The sequence below is a fragment of the Podarcis gaigeae genome, assembly GCF_964106915.1.
Source record: "Podarcis gaigeae genome assembly, chromosome: 2".
Lineage (NCBI taxonomy): Eukaryota > Metazoa > Chordata > Lepidosauria > Squamata > Lacertidae > Podarcis > Podarcis gaigeae.
In genome coordinates this window covers 77,737,636-77,760,774 of record NC_139679.1, presented here as the reverse complement: position 1 = coordinate 77,760,774, position 23,139 = coordinate 77,737,636, and the positions used below count along the sequence as shown (strand labels likewise).

The window sequence follows — 23,139 nt, the reverse complement described above, 5'->3', positions numbered from 1 at the left end:
GAAGTGGGGGAGGACGCTGCCAATCTAAATGGTGTATTCATAACTTTCTAGGCAGTAAGTCTGGTTGGGCTCAGTGGGACTTACCATATTTTTCGCTCTATAACACGCAGATTTTTTCTCCTAAAAAGGAAGGGGAAATGTCTGTGCGTGTTATTGAGCGAATGTGTGGTCCTTGGAGCCAAGTGGTGCGAGGGGAGGCAAAAAAAAAGCAGGCAAAAATCAAATCGCGCTCTCCTAGAAGGGAAACTTGAAAAGAGGAAGCGGCTGCTTTCTGGCATTCTGCCTCAGGGTCTTACTGCCCACCCTCCTCTGTTTCGTTGCTGTGTTTGCTCAAACAGAACAAAGAGCAGGGAAAGCCCCTCCCCTCCAGGCAGAGGGAAAGCAGAGTGTGTATCTGTGCTCCGTGCAGGAGGGAGAGAGCGAGAGAGCGAGAGAGAGCGCACGAGCTGGCTGACTTGGGTGGGTAGGTGAGGGAAAACTTTTGCCTTCCTTTCCTCCCTCCTCTTGTTATACCCCTCTCCTGCATTCTTAGCCAGCTGCTTCTCTGCACACCCCTCTCCTGCTCCTTGTCCCTTCTGTGTTTTTCCTTCCCTCCCCACTTAAAATGTGGTTAAAAAGCATGGATCCAAATGGATCCTCAGGATCTTTGCATTCAGTCACCCCAAATTCACCATCAGATCACATAGCATGTCCATGGCTACAGCCTGCCCCCCAAAAATCACGCACCCACTGTTTCCTGGGGCTGCAATGGTGCAAAAACGTGGTTACAAAACATGGATCCACATGGATCCTCAGGATCTTTACATTGGGTCAGCCCAAATTCACCATCAGATCACATAGCATGTCCATGGCTACAGCCTGCCCCCCAAAAATCACGCACCCACTGTTGCCTGGGGTAGCAATGGTGCAAAAACGGGGTTACAAAGCATGGATCCACAGGGATTCTCAGGATTTTTGCATTGGGTCACCCCAAATTCACCATCAGATCACATGTCTGTGGCCACAGCATGAAGCACAAAAATGATACATCCACTGTTTCATTCAGAATGTTTTTTCCCTTGTTTTCCTCCTCTAAAAACGATGTGCGTGTTATGGTCAGGTGCGTGTTATAGAACGAAAAATACGGTAATTTTTATAAACCCACAAAGGATTGGGCTGCAAATAGGCAGCTGTGAACTTCTGTAAGACACACTTCCCAGCTTCGCTGCTGGTGCTTGGTCTTAACAGCTCTTGTGGTGGCAACTCTGCTTTAAGGTTTTAGTTTTCCAAACTGGGATTCTGTTAAATACTTCATTTAATGGTGAGATACCAGTGGGCATGTTAATAGGTAAGAACTTGTCACTTCTTGATCCAACCCCAGCCCCGTACTTTGCTGGGGGCAGGAATTCAGTAGGGCTTACTTACGAGCAGGCATGGTTAGTATTGTAGGGAATGATGAAACAACACAAGTTTTCCCAGGTATCCCACAGGAGAGCTGCAGAAAGACTGTAGTTGGTCAAAGGTGGCATGCACTCAAAAAGGCTGAAAATCTCTGCCTTAACAGATTGGTTTATCACCCCAATGAGAACTAGGCCAGTGTACGTAAAAGATGTGTGAAGACAGTACTGTTTGAAACACTAGCAGGGGCTGACATGACTGACTGCTCCTCTGCACAAAATGTTTCTGTGCACATTGGACATTTACATAATGGGAAAAGGTTATAGCTGAGCCTTCTCTCTACCATGCTGGGATTATTATTATTATTTTGTTCTAACACAGATTTTATTAAATTATCTAGGAGTTTTTTTATTAAAAAAAACCAAGAAACTCTAAGAGCAGTATGAGACTTATCACAGCATGAAGCAATGTAAATGTGAGTTGCATAAGGACAACTCCCTCTGCTTACCTTCTGTCAGCGCTTCATCCAGGAACAATTTTAGCCGTCTGCTTCTGAGTCCAAACACTTTCCCCGTTTCATGCAGAAGCCCTTGATATGTGAGTCCGTTCTGACCAACTGGATTTTCCATTAGAAGAGTTCCCACCAATCCATTCAGACACTCTGCAGGAAACAAGTTGTGATGATTCTCAGCAGCGAAAAAGAAACAAAAGGTTTCCTAACATCCCACAGGCATGCATTTCTCCTACACCCTCCTAGAAATCTGATGCCAGCCTCAGGCTGTAATCCCATGTGCACTTACCCAGGAGCAAGCCCCATTAAATACATGGGATTGCATGGGGATGCACTATCATTCATAATTCACACCCCGAGCAAGGCTGGAATTTGGCTGCCTAGTGTTAAGAAAGGATTTTGCAATGTTTTTATATTAAAACTACGATGATATGGCAATACAATTTGTCTAGCATAAATGTACAACATCTACAGAATTTGTGAGAACAAGATCAAGGTGATAACTGAACTTGCTCAAGACATGAGATGTTTATGAGTACATGCAATGGGATTGTCGAGTAAATGCCTCTGTTTCGCACACATCCAGAACAGCTGCTCTCCAGTATATATCCTTGAGCTGGTCTTGTTAATTCTATTTTCAGCTCTAGAGATAATTTCGTTTTGTCTTCTTACGTCCTATGAAAACCCCAGGCTACAACTTACTGTTGCCTTTCCCCGCAATGTCACTTGAGTTCTTTACCTTCCCTCCCTCAAAAGAAACTCCAGCATGTCAAAACCTTAATAGTATTACTGTTTGGGGAGAGGCAGAAAGAGCATGACTTGTGCCTGTTTAATTGTGTGACGGGGGGTCATATGTAACCACAGCAACTGGAAACAGGAAGCAGCCATGCCTTTAGCTAGATTTCAAACGGGGCCCAAGATTTAAGTTGCAATAAATAATTTGATCTCGTATCATATGATCAGTATAATTACCTTGTGGTTTTGCATTCACTAGTTGTAAATTGATATACTGACAGAGGAAGCCATCAAGACTGTTCAAGGCTGGCACTGACCCCGCAGTTACATGAAGCATCTTTCCACTGAGACTCAGCAAGTCTGTTTGGTTTTTCAGTTCTGAAAAGAAAAATCCATCTGCTATAACCAAACCAACAAGCAACATCTCTCCCAGTTATCACCTGATACTGGTCAGCTGCTTACAGTAAGTTTGCTTTCAGATGCAGTTCACAGATTGTTGGCATCCATCTGTTTTGAGAGACAATGGAGTGCACCTCCGGGGGTGAAGTCAAACTGCTGAAGAATCACAGCGCCTGCTGTGGCTGCAGATACCAGTAACTTGTAACAGCTACCTCCTGTATTGTTTTGCTGTGTTAGCAGCACCGAAGTGACTTCTCCAGGGCACAAGCCTGAGCAGTGTGTATGGAGTTCACAGATACTCCTCCTTAAACTGGAAACATTTTTGATTATTTGTATTCACTTGCTGGGAATATTTATAGTGAAGTAGACATTAGGTGTTGTTGAACTCTACCTCATATCAGCCCCAGCCAGCATAGCCAATGATCAGGAATGATGAGACTTCTAGTCTAGAAAAATCCGCAAAGCCACAGTTTTGCCATCACCAATGTATATTGGCATAAAGAGAATAAAGATTAGAAAGCATCTTTGGATTGGATTGATGTGCCTGGATCGGGACGTCCTACATTGCAAAGTCTGGGCCATTCTTATGTTACCAGGGTGTCAAGACTCTCAGTGTTGCATCCTATTTCTGCAAGGAGAAGTCTTGTTCGAAAGAATTCTAAAATCTTAGTGAGAGGGTCAACAAGCATATAGCTAGAGGTGATCCAGTTGACACTGTGCACTTAAGACTTTCAAAAAGCTTTTGATAAAGTACCGCGCCCAAGACTCCTGAGTAAGTTTGGAAGTTATGGGTTAAGAGCTACTGATCCATAGGACAAGGAACAGGAAGCAGAGGGTAGGAATAAATGGACAGTTCTTTTAGTGGAGGGTATAGAAAGTGAAGTTTTCCAAAGATCCATATTAGGACCTGTGCTTTCAGAAATGCTCATGAATTATCTAGAAATAGGGGTGAGCAGTGAGGCAGTTGGGTTTGCTGAGGACACCAAATTGTTCAGGTGAGTTAAAACAAAACGTAGGATTTCCATGTAAGTCTATCATTACTGTCCAGCCTAACCTACCATGCAAGATTCTGGGAGGGGGGACCCCATGCATGCTATCCTGAAATCCTTCTAGAAACCATTTTTTTTAAAGTTTATTATTATTAAAGTTATCTTCCGCCCTTCCTCCCAAACGAGTCTCTAACAGAGCCTTCTTGCTTATTTTGCCCCTTTTGATTCTTTTTTTAAAGTGTGCTGTCTAGAAGGACAACGAAGACTGCTAACAAAGGAGAAGACATTTATTAATGCATTTATTGCATTAAGAATTATTGCACAAAAGGATTTATTTGATTTTTTTCATCTGCAGAAGGCAGAAATTCTGACAGCATCAGACTAAAAGTTTAGTGCTTGAATAAATTTACCTGCAAATAAGGATGGCACACCCAATCATTATCAGTCAATGAATTGCAAGAAATGCCATATTAGGATTTACACAACTCAGATAATCTACACATCATGTGAACGTGCCATAAATTGGGGTGGGGATCTGCCAATACACACCACTTAAAAAGCAATTCCCACACCTTTTGCCCTCTCATGCCTGATATGACATTTTGGAGAAGGTGTATCAATGAACTGGTGCCATCCTGTGTGAACATAAATCACAAGTCTTCCAAACACTCTGAAATTAACTTGTTAATATATATACATATGCACACACACATATATGAGTGACAATACAGCAAGAATAATTTTAAGTTCAAATCAGATGAATAGATCTTCAACTTATTTGAATAAATATAAATTAAGAGATATTACAGAATCTTACAGAGCTGCATTTTAAAGCAAGTGAATTAATTACAAAAAAAATATTTCTATAGCTGTGTAGAATTATGTGGAGCAAAATATATTTGTCCATACTTTTATATTTAGAAAAATCACATTCTAAGACACGCAAATTAGTCTGCCTCTCTTTGTCTGCCAAGCAAAACCACATAAGCAGAGACATAATTTCGAATATGAGCTCAATATTCAGTAAAGGTGCTATAGCTGAACATTTGGTTCAAAATGCTGAGTAGACCAGAGATAAACCTTCCCACTGACCCTCATCACTAAGTGATGATACAGCAGATTCAGCTGTATTGCTTTGTGCTCATGTGGCTCGATGAGCACATTGCTCTTTGTGCAGGTTTGTTTTTTACTCCAAAGATAATGGCACCATGCATCTTGACACAGCAGAGAGAACAATACAGCTCAAGATGATCTGGGCAAACAAGAAATCACTTTAATTAACAGTTTAAAAAATGAAAAGTGCTTTCCTGTTACCTGACCGTTTCGTCTTTTTCATATATAGCTTTCTCTGTTTACAACATTAGGATATTAAACACAAAGCAGAAAAAAATGTGGAATCATTCTATTATCTGTCCTGTTTCCTAAACCCTATATTTACAATGCATATGTATAAGCTAAAACTGCCAACATCTGGTGTAGACCACAATTTAGTTTCATATTGTTAGGAGATAAACTAAATATTGGGCAGTTTTTTGCAAAATCAATAGATCTCTCCCAAAACACAACTAGGCACTGCTTTCACTGTGAGTTAGCTTTGGCTGTCATCACATAGACAAATCTGATTGGCTGCATCATTACCGTTGCTAGGAAGAAGGCCAATTTGAAGGGTGAGAAAGCTGCAGCCAATTGGGCTTGTGAGAACAAGCTCACAATGGAGTATTTCTACCACCACAATCAGAATACAAAGGGCTTACCAAGAAGCAGCCACCTACATACGTCACTGAGAAGGAAAGCACTTTTTACAGTGGAGAAAGATTTTGTTAATAGCCCCCCTCACTCAGGCTCACCCCTAACTGCTGTTTCACCTTCTTCTTAATATCCATGGTAAAAGCTACCAAACAAAACCGATGAGATAACTATGTGTGAGCAGTATAAAACTTCTGTAAAGCGTGACACTACTCATGTGCTATGCAAAGTATACTCAAAAATATGTTTCTGAAATGTGCATGAAAGCCTTTAAGCAAAGTACTAGTGTGAAACTGTATGCTATGGCGTATTTAATTTCTCTTAAATTCTTTTTTTAAAAAAAAGAAAAAGTTGACAACTAGGATACCAGCAACAAGGGGGTTCAGGAAACCTGCATAGGGTCTATGTGCTTTCCATGTGTTGCTACAGGATCAGCAGTTTCTTTAAAAAAAAACGTTAAAAGGGTAACAATGGCCATACAACACACTATGAACATAGTGTGAGTTTTTTACTCAGATCCTTTTGTTACTTTTTATTGCATCAGTCATGTTCTGTTTCTTGTCGCTGCAAAGTTTTATGTGTCAAAATTATTGTCTACCTGTTTAAGAGAGGAACAAGTTAAAACCTAAAGTGTATTTTAACAAAATTGTTCTGTATATACAAGTCTGGAGATCTTCAAACCTCCGTATGACAAAACACTTCAAAGTGGCAACAGCAGAGAAATGGCTTTATGACAGCTTTAGAATGTAAACCGCATATGTTCTAACTATATCAGAGTTTGAAATGCTATCACAACTTGTTCTTCTGGGTTTAAGTAGCCAAATAAGGAGTCAAAAAGCACTCTCCTGAACATTCCATCTGAAATTGAGTAAATTTACCACAGAAGCAGCCTTCAGGAGGATTTTTTAAAATACAATTCTGGAGTTGTTTATAACCAGTTTCAACAGTGTATAAACTTCTTGTCAAAAAGTAAAGTAAAACACAGGTCCAAGACTAGGCATACTTCCAAGGAGATTTTAATTTTAAAGCAAGTGTCACCTGTGCTATAAAACTGCAGTAATAATAATTTCCCCAAAACATGCAAACACACAGAGACCATGAGAAGTGATGGTAATAAGGAGAAACAAATCTCTGAAGATGGAAGCCTGGCCTGAATTGGAAAATGAAAGATGGAGAGACCTCCTTATGTGGAGATCACATGACCCTTGGATTATAAATTTGATTAAGCTGGAAGTTGGAGCCATGGGGACACTTGGAACTGAAAGGAGAATGAAACAAGATGTGGAATACCCTATAGGCCTTATCTTTAAGTACGCAGGCCTGGCTGGAAGAAACGTGGATGCTGTTGGCCGGGAGTCTCCCCGAGATTTGGTCTTTAATATCAAAGACTATCAAAAAGACTGGCAGAGGAGCCATGAGAGAGATTTAAGAGCCTCGGATATAAGATCTCCGGGTTGATGGTCTTCTTTTTTGAGATTTGTTGGGGACTGAAACCGGGAAGGGGGTATGGGTGGAATGAAAAATGGGAATTTAAAGTGTATATGATATAAGTTGTTTTTTTTTTTACCTTTTTGTTTTACTTTTAGGAGAATTGGGAAATTCGTGGAAGGGAATTTTCTTTCGACCTTAGGGAAATGTCTTAAGAATAAGTATTGATATATAGGTTTGGATGAGAGTTAAGTTTGGATAAAGTAAAAGTAAAAGTAGTTTTTAAAAATATGGTAAAATCAAGGATTTTGTTGATAAGATGTTTGAGAAAGGAATTAATGTGGCTTTGGTAAAAAGACATTAAAGGATTAAGTAAAAATTAATTGATGAAAGAGAGAATGTAAAGATACAGTATGTTAAAATAAATTATTAAGAAAATTAGGTTAGAAGGATTTGCTAAAACAACAATTTAAATTAGAATACAGAAATGGGAGGTGTGAGGAGGTTCAAGGAAATAAGTAAAGGAAGAAAGTTATGTAAAGGTTTGATTTGTTTCTTTTTTCTTTTGCTTTTTTTAACGATTGTACGTTTTCTATGTCTTTTTAAAATTTTTGTTTTTTCCTTTTTTATTGTAACCTTTAAAATTTGGAATAAATATTTTTTTAAAAAAAAAAAGAGAGAGAGAAGTGTGTGCTGCTTGCACATGAGCCCTCATCACACTTAACCACACTACCCACCTGTTTTTCCATTGAAAACCGCTAACTTTGAATTTTCAAGACCAAAAATGCATGAAATGGTGTTAACGAGTTTGGTGAAGTCTAATGTATTATCTCCTTTGGGATTTTCCAGCAACACCGTACCAGCTGGAAAGAGAAGCACAAAGCAGCAATTGTAAGAAACCAATTTTGTTTAATCAATTCGTTGTCAATACTGTTACACCTATATGTAAGGGGTGGGGCGGCAGGCCCGAGGAACAAATGTGGCTCTTGGGACTCTCCCTGGCCATTTCCCCTTCCCATTTCTTCTCCATACATCCCTCAATTGATTTTGCCTGGCTGGAATGTAGGTTGCTGTACAAAGGCAAAAATCACATCCATTGCTGTACCCATCGTTGCCTCCTATCCTTGGCATGAGGCCCTCAGAGAGCTGTGAATACACACCTACTGGGTGAATACATTTACCAAGCAAGTTACTTGGATTGCACAATTCTTTCATCTCATCCAGGAATTATAACTTCATTTCAATTATATCTGTTCAATTATATTCTTTAAAATTGGCACTAAATAACCAAGCACAATGGTTCAAGTGGTTAAGATGCCTAAACACAATTCTCAAGGTTGACTTTGTTAAAAAATATTTATTTTTCAAAAAGAAAATTGTCAGGATTAAAACATATGTAAAACTAATTCAAAGGAGCCAAAGGAGGTTGAAACTGATTTTTCTTGAGCGGTTGCTCTCCACTGCACATAACAAGGCACATGAGAAATGGAAATAGCTTCCAAAAGCCACTTGCGATCTGGCACAGGGGTCAAGCCTTCAAAAGGAAGAAGTCTTATTAAGGATATGCAAACCCTTTGTGTGAGCTACCCTTTGGGTCCTTGCATTAACCTTTTTAAAAAGCAGTTTTTGATTTTTGATGCAGCAGTTTCAAAGAAGACAAATGACAAGTAACTTTCAGAAATAGTTTAAGGAATTCCTACCTTGCTCTTTCCCATTCACAGAGATGTTCAGATTGACATAAGCACATGCTGGCTCAATGCAATGACTCAGAGCACCTTTGGCTAGTGTTATTTCCAGTTCTGATCCCTTCAGCTAAATAAACAAACGTTACATTTTCTTAAAATTAGTATTCTAAGAGGAGACTCTCAAACTATTTCCCCTCAGAATTATTACAACTTGGAAATGCTGCAGGGATAATAGTGACAATAGTTGTAATTTAACGCTGCTTCATAATAAAAGACTGCAATATAGTATGTTAGCAGAGGCAACCCTGGTGACATTAAAAATATAATATTTGCAATTTATAAGCCAGCAAACAAACTTTTAAGGCTGCAAAAAGTTAAATGCAGAAAATCAGAGGAAGACAGAAAGGAGTCACAGCAGCACATGCAGATAACATTATGAAATGCCATTTCTGGGTCTGCTGATGTTGGCCACTAGGGGGCAACTGTTACTACCCAGTAGCCACCAGGAAACTGTCACATTTCAAAGCTGAATTAAGAATTCTGAATAGTAAGAAAGTGTGGGTGCAAAGCTACAAACAAAAAAACCTTCACAGCTACCATGCAAATGTTAATGCCCATTTCCCCCGAAACGTTATTATTTTTATTTATCTGGGTGCACATAGGACTGGAACCTGTAGACTTTAACCTGTAAAAATGCCTTTAAAGACTGGGTAGTATTTTGCTGAAGATTAGCATTTTAAAGATGCTAAAACCAGAGGAAATTAATTTTTAAGTCTGAATCCTTTGAAAGAAAAATTACCATTCCATTACTAAATGGAAGTAGGGTTTCTTGCCCTTATTTCTCCCCCACAGTCTCATAGAGAGTCAGGGGACCCTGTTTTCAGCAGCATGGAATGGAGCATGAGAGGCTGAAAGGACAGGGGGAAGTTGCTTGGAATTTTTGCGGTTTCATTAAATTCATTGCACCCCGATTTGCATCTGTAATTTTCCTAAAGCAAGGTTTTGGTACTGCTTTGGACTTTCTTCCTTTTTCATATATAGCTTTATTTTCCAGAAGGTAGTAGGTTGTTTAAGGCAGGCATAGGCAAACTCGGCCCTCAGAAGTTTTGGGACAACAACTCCCATCATCCACAGCTAACAGGACCAGTGGTGAGCGATGATAGGAGTTGTAGCCCCAAAACATCTGGAGGGCTGAGTTTTCCTATGCCTGATTTAAGGTTTTTAGGCTTAACTGAAACAGTATTCCAGCCTAAGCAACCAAAGGGCTTTTGACCTGATAAAATGAAAATATGAAAAAATTGCAAGACTCATCTATTCTATTTAGATCAACCATCTGTACATACACCAGCAAAATTAACATAAAATTTGCTTTTTCTGGCTGTCCCAGAACTGCACACATTGTTGCTCAGTATCTTGCATTAAACTATTATTCTCACCAAATAACATTTAAATCTGTAAATGGGACTGTCACCAACATCTTGCAGATGTGCCTCATTTTAACTGTATGAACAAATTATTAAATGACTATACACTACTATTTTCATATGTTTCCAAGTTATTTGCTAATGAAGTAATACAGGAATTATATTCTTGGGGTTTGGATTAGCTTTCTATCTATCAAGGTCATATCAATAGACAAAAACATTTACATTTCTGTTAGGCAACTTCATAGATTACCAGAAAAGTAAACGACTACTTCCTTTAAAAGGTAAAGGGACCCCTGACCATTAGGTTCAGTTACGGACGACTCTGGGGTTGCAGCACTCATCTCGCTTTATTGGCTGAGGGAGCCGGCGTACAGCTTCCGGGTCATGTGGCCAGCATGACTAAGCCGCTTCTGGCGAACCAGAGCAGCGCACGGAAATGCCATTTACCTTCCCATCGGAGTGGTACCTATTTATCTACTTGCACTTTGACATGCTTTTGAACTGCTAGGTTGGCAGGAGCTGGGACCAAACAACGGGAGCTCACCCCGTCGCAGGGATTCGAACCGCCGACCTTCTGATCAGCAAGCCCTAGGCTCTGTGGTTTAACCCACAGCGCCACCCGCATCCTTTAAGATACACAAAATAACAGTTACATTGTGCAAGTTTGTTGTGCAGCTTAAAAGAAATAAGCAACTTCACTGACTACCTTTTATCTTTGAAATAATTTCAAGACATGCATTGTTCTATTTTTTAAAAATCTACTAAAAAACAATGTATGGTCTTTTCACACTTCTATACTGTGCTACCCACATGCATTCACTCTATATTCAGGTGAGTAAAATATATCCAACACACGCACTGGCTCAGCAAAAGACTTAACTTGGGAGAGTAATGGAGCTGGCAATTTCTGCATGGGGAGATGCACTATTTATAAGCCACAACCTATGCCCAATAATACATATTGCTACATTTACATAACTCTTTGCCCTTATAAAGGATGGAGTTAGGCCACATAAAGGAGGCATCTGCAAAACATGGTGTTCCTGTGAAATACCCAGCTTACAGGTGACATCCACATGATAAAAAGTGAAAGGTAGGCTCTGGGAGTTGAGAAAGCACTTTTTATGTCAGCAGTGGCTACAATAAGTACAATGTAGCTCTTAAGAAACATTTCAACAGATACTACCCCTGTGGATTAAGGTCTATCAAGTCTGCATTAAAAGAGACTCCTGAGTATCATCAGAATTAATTTGCTTTACTTGAAATCAGTAGATACAGTCAAAAAGGTAACCTGCAACATGCATTTCTAAGTTTTAATTTCATATGGTAGAGATGATTAGCTGAAATGCAGAAAACCAAGAGGGTTTTTAGTGCTGGGTATGTAAGTCCATGCTGACCAGTTCTGAAACCACTTGGATGATTTCTGTGACTTCCTGAACTTAAAGCTTGTCATATAATATGAACATCTGAAATGGATATACAGACTCTGGTCCAATAAACATTTAATGTGAGGCAATGCATTATTCAGATAATGGGGTGAGGTGAATATTTTCCAAAGAAATTCTTGCTTGTTTTTACCTGGGTTTTCTCTTGAATAAGCACTTCCGTTGAGGTAGGCACTGGGTATGGCTTCAAGGCAGCCTTTATTGTTGCAAAAATGAAATCTGTATGCTCCTTAATAACAGTATCAAGATAATCACCTTCTGGATGAGCACGGTAATACACTGTAATCTCATCAGTTGGAACAAGATTGCGCTGTAACAAAATCAGCAACCAAATTGAGTGAGCAATAAAGATTACCTATCACCAAATATTTGCAACCAAAAAGTAAAATCTGTTTTTTTGGTATAATCAAAACAAAACACACATTTAAAAAGTCAAGCATATTTTTAGCAAATATTCTGGCAAGCAGAAAAGCATCTGATTGCACATCACATGTTAGTTTGTCTTAGCCAAAGTCCAATGGAACTCTACAAAACATTTTTCTTCAAAATAAAAAAGATTTCACCAAGAAAAACAAAAATAAAGGTATACTGCAATGAGCAATTGCTTTTTATATTTAAGAATGCAAACAAAAAGTAGAACTGACCAACAAATACTGTCCCCAGATTTTAAAATATTAACCAAATGAACACAATTCTGTTCTGGAGGAGTCTGCAGTTGATTGAGCAATGGCATCTATAGTTCTTGTTATCTTAATAAAATGAGAAGTCACCTTCACACACAATTACCTATGTCATGCTCATTTTTTAAATCATCTTTCCTAGTCTCCTTTTATAGCCATCTGTTCTTCATGCATATAACTAGACATTGTGAGCGCAGGCACACAGGATAACAACTGAAAGACGCCAAAGCACCGCAGGCCAACACACAACTGCCAAATATACTTTAAGAGAGTCACGGTTTATAAGTGTTTACACGCTAATGCGTGTAAACCAAGTCAAGATGCACGAACTGGAGTGCTTGGTCTTAAGAGGACGGCATTCATATACTGGGCATAACAAAAATCTGATGGAATGGAGAGAACTAGTGGAACATGACTGTATCTCTGGATCTAAATTTGATAGGACAGGGAACAACAGACTGGAGGTGGTGTCACTCTATACATCAAAGAAAGCGTTGAATTCAACAAGCTAGAAATCCCCAAAGAGGGAGACTCTTCTAGCATTGTGGGTAGTGACACCAGGCCCAACAGTGAGTGGACATGCTATCAGTCAAAGTGGGTAGAAAAACGTTTTTCTCCCTCTCTCATAACACTAAAAATTGTAGACACTCAGTGAAACTGAATGCTAGAGGATTCCGGACATCATAACACAGTACATATTTAAACTATAGAATTTGCTTCCACCGGAGGCAGTGATGGCCATCAACTTGGATGGCTTTAAAAAAGACAAATTCGTGGTGGAGAAGGCTGTTCTAGGCACAACAGCTGTGCTCTGCCTCCATGGTCAGAGGCAGCATGCTTCTGAATACCATTGTTGGAAACTACAGGAGAGGAGGCTGCTCTTGTGCTTCATTTCCCAAATTTACTAACCTTCTTCCGAAGTTTCTGGATGCGATTTATTACTTCACGTGCAACGCCTTCATCGACCATAGACTGATTGGGAGTAACATCCAGGAGAACCAAGACCTGGCCAGAAAAAAGGCAGGTGCTATATAGACCTTGTTTTATAACAACAACCAAAGACATGTTCATGTGGACTGAGACAAGAGAAACTGTGTTTTACAAGTTAGAGCTAGTTACTATTAATTCATGTTTTGTTGTTCTTTTGAACTGTTACAATAGATATACTAAGGTGCTACTGGAAGGATTTTTTGTTTCAAATATATATACTGCTAGAGACATGCACAATGGGGCACACTAGAACAACCCCATGCATGGTGTGCTTACCTTTTTGCCCTGATGTCAATAGTGACAATACAGGTTGTGGTGGCAGTGATGGGGTGCTAAGCACACTGCAGGTCTTTAGATTTTAGCTGGGCATAGCTACTTGAAAGTGAAATAGCCAGCCACAGGATCAGAAAAAAACAGTTAACTTCCTGTAGTTATTATGGAGGACACTTATCTGAGGACGTCATTGCTTAGACTTGCAAAGCACTCCTCATTTAAGCTATTGCTGCTAATGACACAGCTCCTTCTCCAAATTCCAGCCAATTTTTTGTTCTGCTCTTCTTCTATTTATCTGCTCAGTTCTACACTTCCTGCAACTGCTATAATACGATTATGTCCATTTACAATATGGAACAGAAGCCAACTGTTCTATGTCAAACATTCCCCTGGGTTAGTTCAAAATCCTTGCATGAGCCTAAGCAACTCTTTGGATCACTGTTTCCTGCCATCTCGAGCAGAGATGCCAAAATGGTATGGTATAGGTTCTGTATTGCAGAGGCACTGATCCACAGCAACTAGTGCTAGCAACATGAACATCTGGATTTCCCATCGTCATCACTGATCACTACATTTGATACCTGAGAATCAGAATGTGCTTCAAACTGGGCAGATCCTCCTTCAGCCTGGTTAAAGGTGTACATCAGACGGAGATCTTCTTCATGCAGTTCATGACCTTCTACAACAATGGTGCCTGATTCATTTAAACCAGAGAATTACCTATTTTATATTAAGCAAGCGTTCCAAGCTTTCAAAAATATGCAATTAGTCAACATTTCAATGTACTGATGTTTTCTGTCTCTTGTTTGAATGACAACATCCATATCAATGTATTTCTCTGACTTTCTTGTGCTTAGAACAAACACTTTTGCTCCATGGGCCAGATGTTTATCAGAAATTTACAGCAGGATGGGATCTCCCGCCTGTCAAAATTCCCTCAGTAACTTTGAAAATCCAGTTTCCAACTCTTCAGTCTCTGGCAGAATAACTGGAACAAAGTGTTCCAGGTTCTGAAAGCTCAGACCATCCAAAGAACATTCAAAGCAAAATATGAGAAGTATAAAAACATTTTCTACTCAAGGTAGTTTGGATTCTTTTATAGACGTTTAGACCCCTGACTAAGTGCTTCCCTTAACATTTCCTCATTTTGCAGAATTGATTTAACCTTTCTCCTCTTTGCAGTTATTTTCCAATATGTTTATGGAACCTATAAACATTTGACAATATACTAACAAGAGAAATAGCTTTTAAATCTCTGCCTTTTTGCTTTTAGACTAGAAAAGAAAACCAAGCAGCTAAATGGATTGGTTTCCATACTTGAAAATAAAAATTATTTTGCGTCTATTTCCAAGGTCATCACAGTTTTCTGACAAACTACACATACTCAACTGATACTAACCAGTCTTCTGGAATTCTTCCAACTGCTCACTTTTCAATTCCTTCACAGCAGCCATAACAGATTTAAAGGCACCTTTCAGACGCTTCCCAAGCACCATGTGATCAGGTTCTGCTCTTAGGCGGATTCCATATTTATCTTTCTCAGTTGATAATGTCACTTGACGGACATTCAGTTCCTGTGCATTTCCCAAAAAAGTAATAAAATTTAAAAAAATAGTTTAAGAAATAATCATCACTTGAAGTCATGATTAACAAACCATTTTACAGGCTGAATAGCAAAATATTACAGAGAGTAGGACAAACAAAAAACAGCTGTCTGCTATTTTGATATATGTGCGCTTGAAGTTTGAACAGTATTATGATTAAGTCATTTTAGATTGTTATGCTATAAAATAAGAAAAAGTTCTCCCACCAAAGTATTATCCAAACATCCTTACCTATTCCCACCCCTGAGTTTCCACCTTACACCTTCTAAAGACCCCAGTCCTACTCTAATCAAGGTCTCCTCACTCCACAACCCATAAAACCTTTGAGATCACTCCTATTCCATTCAGCCCTTGTCCTTGGCTCTTTTGTCTTCTTATTAAGCCAGGCCTCTTTTCCTCCTTGAACTAACCCCAAACTAATATTTTCCTAAATAGTGAACACTTTCAGTAACTAAGAACTATCTACTATTTAATTCCATCTAATGTAACGTTGGTGTTAAATACAATTGTACAAACCAAACAGGAGATAGTCTGATAAAATAAACCACCTTTCCTATTTTGCATCTGAAAGCTTTTCTAGCATACTTCTGCTGTGTTGCTCTTGTTCTTAGGAAGCCTGGGAGACCTTTTGTCTGGCCAAACAAATGTACATACAATATTATAAAGAGTTCCATGTCTTTTACGAGGCATTGAGCTCTAAGAATCCAATACACGAAACCACACAAGGGGTCACTTTGTCTGGCAAGCCACACTTTAATCTCTAAAATAGATAAAGGATAAAATTGGCTCCATTTTCAGATCAGAACAGTTCACTCTCAGCCCTCTGAAGCAACGCTTAGCTAAAAGCAATTTACTAGTACAAAACAATCAAAACATTTTATGTGCTTTCTTTCCATCTCATTTCTTTTTTTCTCTTCTTTTTTTCAACAGGAAAGTCCACATACTAATCTTCCTTCCACTTACTGTTTAATGAACTGTGCTTTCGCAATTGGTATTAGAATCAAAAAGAATGTCAACTGACAGCAACAAGGTTTTACACAGCAAGCGAGTGGCTCCTCTTGCAGTTCCATCAGCCACACTCCAAAGGGATGCAGGTAGAAGCAGGTCCACAGACACCCATAAGCAGCCACAGAGCAGGAGTGTTACTTAGGTTCTCCACCTTGTCCCATTTCACCGGGAAACTAAAGGAAAGCCACCACATCCATACCAACAGCTTTTTTAAAAAAAGACTTATTTTGCACCAAAATCCAAAACTGCCCTTTTGAAGTTAGCTTAGTGGAATGAGATGGTTTAGGAGGGCAGCTTCCCCAGAAAGGCATAATGAAAAATGATACTGCGATGCTGCAAGACAATCCTTTCTCATGATTTTGTGAATGATCAATGATCATGAAGTATTTATCTCTGAAAAATATGTGGTCAAAAGTCAACTGTATTATACATAATGTACAGATGTCACAATTTATCCTCGGCTTAGTTTGGTCCTTGCAGTCTTCATGTGTAATCAAGAGAACTCAGTAATGACATCTTTTTTCTCAAGAAAGCATGTGTTTGCTTAACCCCTGCCTACACATAGATCTTGATACTTTCTCCTACTCCAATGAGTTAGGTCTCTGTGCCTGAGCTTGACTGGAGTAAGACAACACACAAGAGTCCGCTGCGGGCTCAAGTCCAAAACATGACAACATTAAGCAGTAACAAGGGGAGTCCAAAGCCAAGCCAAAATCAAGCAGCACAGAACTGTAGTCCTGGGTCAAATGAAATCCAAAGGCTGAGTCAGAAGGCATGTGTATGTATGTGGAAGAGATATCCAACAAACTCATCCTAACACACAAGGACTTCCACCTGCCAAAGGGGTGGTCTTCTCCTTCCCTCTCTTCTTCCCACTCCTTGCTTCAAATTTGGTTCAGAAGATTGAGAAAACCCTCAGAATATATGGGGAAGCAGTCCCCTTGTGCAGGTGGAAGCAGAGGCAGAGCTAGCTGCTCCGGCAACCGGAGTGGCGCACATGCTATACACCCAGGGGCGGGGCTAGCTGCCCCCAGGGGTGGGGTGAGCATCCCAGGGGGGGCGGGGCGGCAATGTCACCCCCCTCAGGGATGACACCCAGGGTGGACCGCACCCATCACACACCCCTTCCTCCGCCAGTGGGTGGAAGTCCTTTCCCAGCAGGGCAGCTTGATTGGATACAACTCTGTTTTATTTTTAACTGAATTTATATTCCCACCACCAAGGAGCCCAGGGTGGCAAAGCAGCTCCTAATTTTAAGCAAAAACGTTCTCAAAGAAGTTGCAAGGGCAATGTCCACATCTACCACTCTCCTTGCAGGCTGGATCATGTGGTGTGCTGTTATGCTGACAGACTTGCAAGGCAAAAAACGTGGCATCAACCTGAATAAAAACCAATAAGAACTTAAGTTCTAGCAGCAATGCCTTCTGCTCTTCTATCTTACCTCAAGTATATACTTTTCCAAGGACTTGATATCTTCCAGCGCCTGGGGATCCTGATGAATAACCACCACCTCTTTCAGTGGATACTGAAATTAAATTCAACATCATCAGTCTGGAAAAAGGTACCCAAGATCTATTGCAAAATGGCTATTTAAACCATGGCTATTTAACAAATATCCTTATAGTTCATTTTCTGGAATTCATTGATTTACCTATGCATTTCTCTGTCACAACCAATAAGTGCTTATGGGATATTGATGTAAGATAAATTAAAAAACATCTTACCTTTACTGGAATGGTTTTCCTGTCTCTGATTACCCGTCCAAGCTCAACAACAGATTGCATTCGGGAAACGGCACTTTCTATATTTTTGTCAATCAGATCCTCTCTAGATTCAAAAGGGGAAAAATGTAAACTTGCTTTGCATATGAAGCTAACCCCTTTAAAAATAATAACCTGCATTTAAAACCTGGCTGAAAAGAAAAAGCCCTCTCCTGGGACCCTCTTGTATGGCAGAATTGCCAGAAACAGCATTTTTGACCATTTTAAAGATTGCACTGAACACAAATGCCAATTTGAGAGTCAGTGCACCATGGTGGATAGAGTGATGGTCTTGGGACTATGGAGACTGGAATCTTCCTGCTCAGCCATGAAACTTATAGAGTAAACTAGAGCAAGTCACATTCTCTTTCTGCGTAACCTATTCCATTAAACTAGGAGTAGCTGGTGGGGTGGGGTGATGCCACAGAGCTGCCCTCCTGAAAATGTAATCGCTGCCACTTACCAGGACAGTGTGGGCAGTACTGAGGTTAGTGCTCTGCTAACACAGCAGCTGTGCCAATCCAGTGATCCTGCCAGGGCACCTACACTGCTGTCCTGCCCCCACTGTGGTAAGCAGCAATGATTTCGGTGTCAGGCAGAAGGTTCTGCCCTACTGTACCAGCAGCTTCTACTTTATTAGCTTTTAGGTGCTAAGTGAATATTTTCTTCATTATCTCAAGCTTTTAAGACATAGCTTAATGGTTGTTTTATCACTTTATTGCCAGTTTGCTTCTGATACTCTTGTTAAAAGCAGTTCAGAAACAGCAGCTTGTGCAGAACAGGGCTGCAAGCCAGGACTGGGCCACTTTCCAAGAGGGTTTTATCAGCTGCACTGGGCTCCCAAGTCTATGCGAGTTTTAATTTTTAAATCCCTAGACAGATTGGTACCACCTCCTCCCATAAGTATCTACCCAAAGCTTGATCCTCTTTGGCAGAGTGGCCCCATCAAATGAAGCAAGGTGAGCAGTTATCAGCAAGAGGGCCCTTTTATCACGGGCACTCCAGTTATGGAATAGCCTGTCCAGGGTAGATTGCCTTTGAAATTGGTAAAATCTGGGCCTTGGGACTGTGTTTACCTTTTTAATCTGTTTGGATTTTCAGTGTGTGGCAAGTTATGGTTTGCGTTATTTATGTAGCATCCCCCTCCCCCGCTTTTAAATGGTTTTATGTTTTATTTCAATTATTATTTTTTACTTATTTCAAGAACTTTATGTCACATGGAGGGTAAATAAGTAATATTCTAGTAACTAAGTTGCTGAATATTAAAAGGAATTGCAACCAGTAAAAATTCTGGAGGTTAAGCCTGACCACTGAAATATGAATAGCCTTTCATTGGCAATCAATGCTTTTATTGGTCACTCAGCCACACAATACAGGAAAAAATCCATCATATTTATGAGAGGGTCCAATGCCTCTTATTCCATTCATTAACCATAAGTTAAATTAGAAAATTATTGATCTGTCTAGCAAATAAAACTATCCAAAAAAGAAGATGAGAAGCAGACTGGAACGGTGACTTACACACACAAAAGAAACAAATTATGGACGAGCCTTAAAATAAAAATTTGGATGTATGAAAATGGGACTTGCTTGCTATTCAAAATTCCACACAGCTGGACAGGAAACAGAATTATGAGATTCTAACCAAGCCAAGTTCTGTAAAGTAGCTGGTACCTATAGGGCTTATTTCAGAATTCACAGTGAGATGACAAAGCCATCTTCATTTGAATGATAATCTTTTGTTCCCCAAAGTTTAAAGTGTAAGATAGGAGTGAGGAACATTCTGCAGTCTGAAAGGCAACCTCACCTCAAAGCCAGCCTTCTAGTGCCTTCCTGCCAGTGGTGGATTGGGCCAAAGTCAAAAAAAGGGATACAGTGCAATGGATGCAACACTTTCCTTTGTACAGCAGGCAATACATTCTAGCCATACGAAAGGAGGAGGTTTCTAATCCACACACATCTCTCCATCATGGCAACCAAGAAACGTTGCCACAATTCAAGAACACATTCTAGACATGAGGAAGGTATGGAGTCGTGCCTGCTGATGGGGAGGGTGGTGTGGCCTATGAAGAGTACTGAGAGCTAAACAGAGAGGCGTAGAGGGCCATATTCAGTCCTAGAGTCCAACATTCCCCACCCCTGGTGAAGGTTACCAAAATTTGGACCTAGAACCTGCTCATTCCTTGAGACCATCTGAGGAGACACTCTGCTGAAGCCAGATGAATGGGCCAATGATTGGACCTTCAACCTCTGGACCACGTACCTAAGGTCCACTCTTTTAGGCACTGAGTGAAAAGATAAATGCTACAGATTCTAGTGCTGCTTTAATGCATTAACTTTGCCTTAACTGATGCTCATGCTTATGTTGGGTCCATCATCTTATTGTTTTATATTAAAAATATATTTTAATAGTTTTTATATTAAATTATTTAACCTTAAAGCCTTGAAACTATGTGCAGTAAAGAAGGATAGAAACACACTGAAATTCCCTCAGTACACACATCAAGCAAATACTGAACAGCTAGTTTGTAAGAGAATTCAGGAAACCTGACACATTCTCATTTCAACAATGGAGGCAGTAAAAATGCTGAACTTAACTACTTAAAGCTGCCCAAAGGAAGGCAAAATAAAATTTAAACCTTTAGCCTGACAACCAGGGCATGTGCAGACTAACTGCTTTCCATCATGGGCAAGTCCATCATACAGTACAGAAACAGGGGGAAATGGTACACCAAGCCTGTTAACAGACTCAGTAATTACTACAAAGCTTCTGGGAGGTGGAAAAACTGCTTCACTAGAGACTGGCTATTAAAAACAAATAAACTCTCCAACAAAGCAAGTCAATCTGCAGTATTTTTAAATGTAATTTACATTCACAAATCACATTTATCTTTGGCATCATTAATTGGACAGAACAAGGTGGCACCTGGGACTAAAAAAAATTAAGTTAGATTCCTATAAATAACTGAACATCTTTCTAATGTGCCTTTCAAAATGCTAGTTCAAGGGCATTTGTAATGACAATGTACCTACTGTGCTACAAACAAAAGAACATTTATACCCTGTAAAATCCACCGCTTTGATAGAAGAGATTTAACTCATATACCTCTAAACTGTTTGAGATACCAAAAACAGTTCCCCCAAGTGAAAACAAGAAATATTCAAAGCATATCCAAACCTATTTGCCAACCATATCCAGAAAACAAATGTTGGGGCTTCTGCTAAACTGCAAGCTGCAACATGGTCAGAACATCAAAAAACCAATATATAAATATATTTTCTTCCTTCAATTGTATTGATCACTAAAACCTTTTCCCTGGCTGTTGCTTACACCTTGTAAAATGTTTTCATCTACTCCTTTCCTTTTATCAGAACTAGTTTTCTATGGAACCACAATATAGAATGACCACCCTCGTCAGTCTACAATTCAGCATCAGGTATGGGTATTTAATAAAGTTGCAGATTCTACAGCAGTTTTACAACTGGATTTGCAAAAACAGGGCTGCCTCGGAAGACGGTTCAGAAACTACAGCTAGTGCACAATTTGCCAGCCAGGTTACTCACTGGGACAAGACACTTTGAGCTTAATACTCCGATCCTGACCTGACTGCACTGGCTGCCAATTGTTTCAGAGTCCAATTCAAAGTGCTGGCTTTGACCCATAAAACCTTAAACTTGGGCATCCACTACAATTGACTGAGTTGCTCACCGAACTTGAGGAACCATGAGGTAGTGAATGCTATCTGTGTTCTTCTCCTGAATGCAGGCAGGATCAATAAGAGTCTTCAAATTCTGGTACATCAGTTCAGTGATAAATGGAGTATAAGGTGCCTGGAATGACAATTTTTCATTACTCAGCTATTCTATATTTTGAAGTAATTACAAATGAATTATAAATTGCTAAAACTCATAGGTTGTACCCAGCACTGCACAAGCAGAGTTTAACTTATAAAAGAAGACTTCCATTTCCTCCCCTCCCAAACGCCACTGCAAATCTGCTCTAGAGGATCCTCCAACTCTTCAGAGCTAGTCTTAAGAGTATGCAGAGGGCTAGAGAGAACAGGAAGTTTTGTTGTATGCAAAGAATAGAATTCTGTTGGATATAGCCAAAGATATTCTCTGTTACTATAATGCAAGTTTTCATGCACAGTTTCCTGTCAAAAATGTACCAGCTGCAGAGTTGAATCAGGAAACTGTTTCCAGTTGAACAACTTCCTTTGGCTAATCAAAATAACCAAATTACAAGGTCTAATACCACCTGATGGCTGTGCTTTTTACCTGGCCTCTTTACAGATAGGTATTCAACAAAGAGAATAGCTCATCACAAGAGACAAGGCAACCTATATCTCTTAAGCTCTCAGAGAACAGAGGAATGAAAGTAAGTGAATAGCCTTCAAGTCAGAAATCTTAGCAAGCACTGTCTTAGTCCTTGTCCTTTCACATCAGGAGTCAGCGAACCTTCCAAGCCTTCTGACTATTGAGATTTCACCAGGCACAGTCCAGACACGGCCAGGCATTTCTTCCTGACTAAAGAAACTTGCCCCCACACTCCTTCCCTTAATTAAATCAGAGACTGTTAGAGAGCTGGATTCTGCCCCAGTCCCACATTATGTGCTCCTGCAGAATCATAACCCACATGCAGCCCTAGCAGGAACCCTCTCTGTGTTACAGGCTGACTGCCATGAGCTTCATGGGGCTATATCAAAAAGCAATGCTTCTGTACCTAAATCTGTAAGAGGATGATTGTAAGGTAAGGTAAAAGGTAAATGACCCCTGGACGGTTAAGTCTGGTCAAAAGCGACTATGGGGTGCGGTCAGGGCCGGATTCAGGTTTGATGAGGCCCTAAGCTACTGAAGGTAATGGGGCCCTTTATATGTGATATTTTAGGGAGCAGGCTAGCAGACAGGGCCCATTACTTACATCATAGGAGTCTACACAACACAAAACACTGTTGCTGTATGTAGGTTTTATTTTATTTGTTTTTTATCTTATATTTTGGAAATGTACATCCAGTTTTTTCCCCTTTAATTTTTTTTTTTTGATGGCCCCAATAGAGTGTGGCCCTAAGCTATAGCTTGTTT

The 23,139-nt window shown here is 39.9% G+C and overlaps 1 protein-coding gene across 4 annotated transcripts in view; it reads right to left on the bottom strand.

Annotated features, from left to right (window-relative positions):
- The window catches only part of IARS1 (isoleucyl-tRNA synthetase 1), a 95,315-nt gene that overhangs the window by 5,699 nt on the left and 66,477 nt on the right, over nt 1-23,139 (bottom strand). For all 4 annotated transcript variants that reach the window (XM_083726720.1, XM_083726719.1, XM_083726718.1 and 1 more), the window contains 11 exons: nt 21,767-21,888; nt 18,022-18,124; nt 17,739-17,822; nt 15,085-15,259; nt 14,267-14,379; nt 13,332-13,427; nt 11,876-12,052; nt 8,886-8,997; nt 7,923-8,048; nt 2,861-3,001; nt 1,886-2,038 (listed from right to left, as the gene is read on the bottom strand). In XM_083726720.1, coding sequence (XP_083582846.1) covers nt 1,886-2,038; nt 2,861-3,001; nt 7,923-8,048; nt 8,886-8,997; nt 11,876-12,052; nt 13,332-13,427; nt 14,267-14,379; nt 15,085-15,259; nt 17,739-17,822; nt 18,022-18,124; nt 21,767-21,888 — 1,402 coding nt within the window. The remainder of the gene's footprint in view (nt 1-1,885; nt 2,039-2,860; nt 3,002-7,922; nt 8,049-8,885; nt 8,998-11,875; nt 12,053-13,331; nt 13,428-14,266; nt 14,380-15,084; nt 15,260-17,738; nt 17,823-18,021; nt 18,125-21,766; nt 21,889-23,139) is intronic.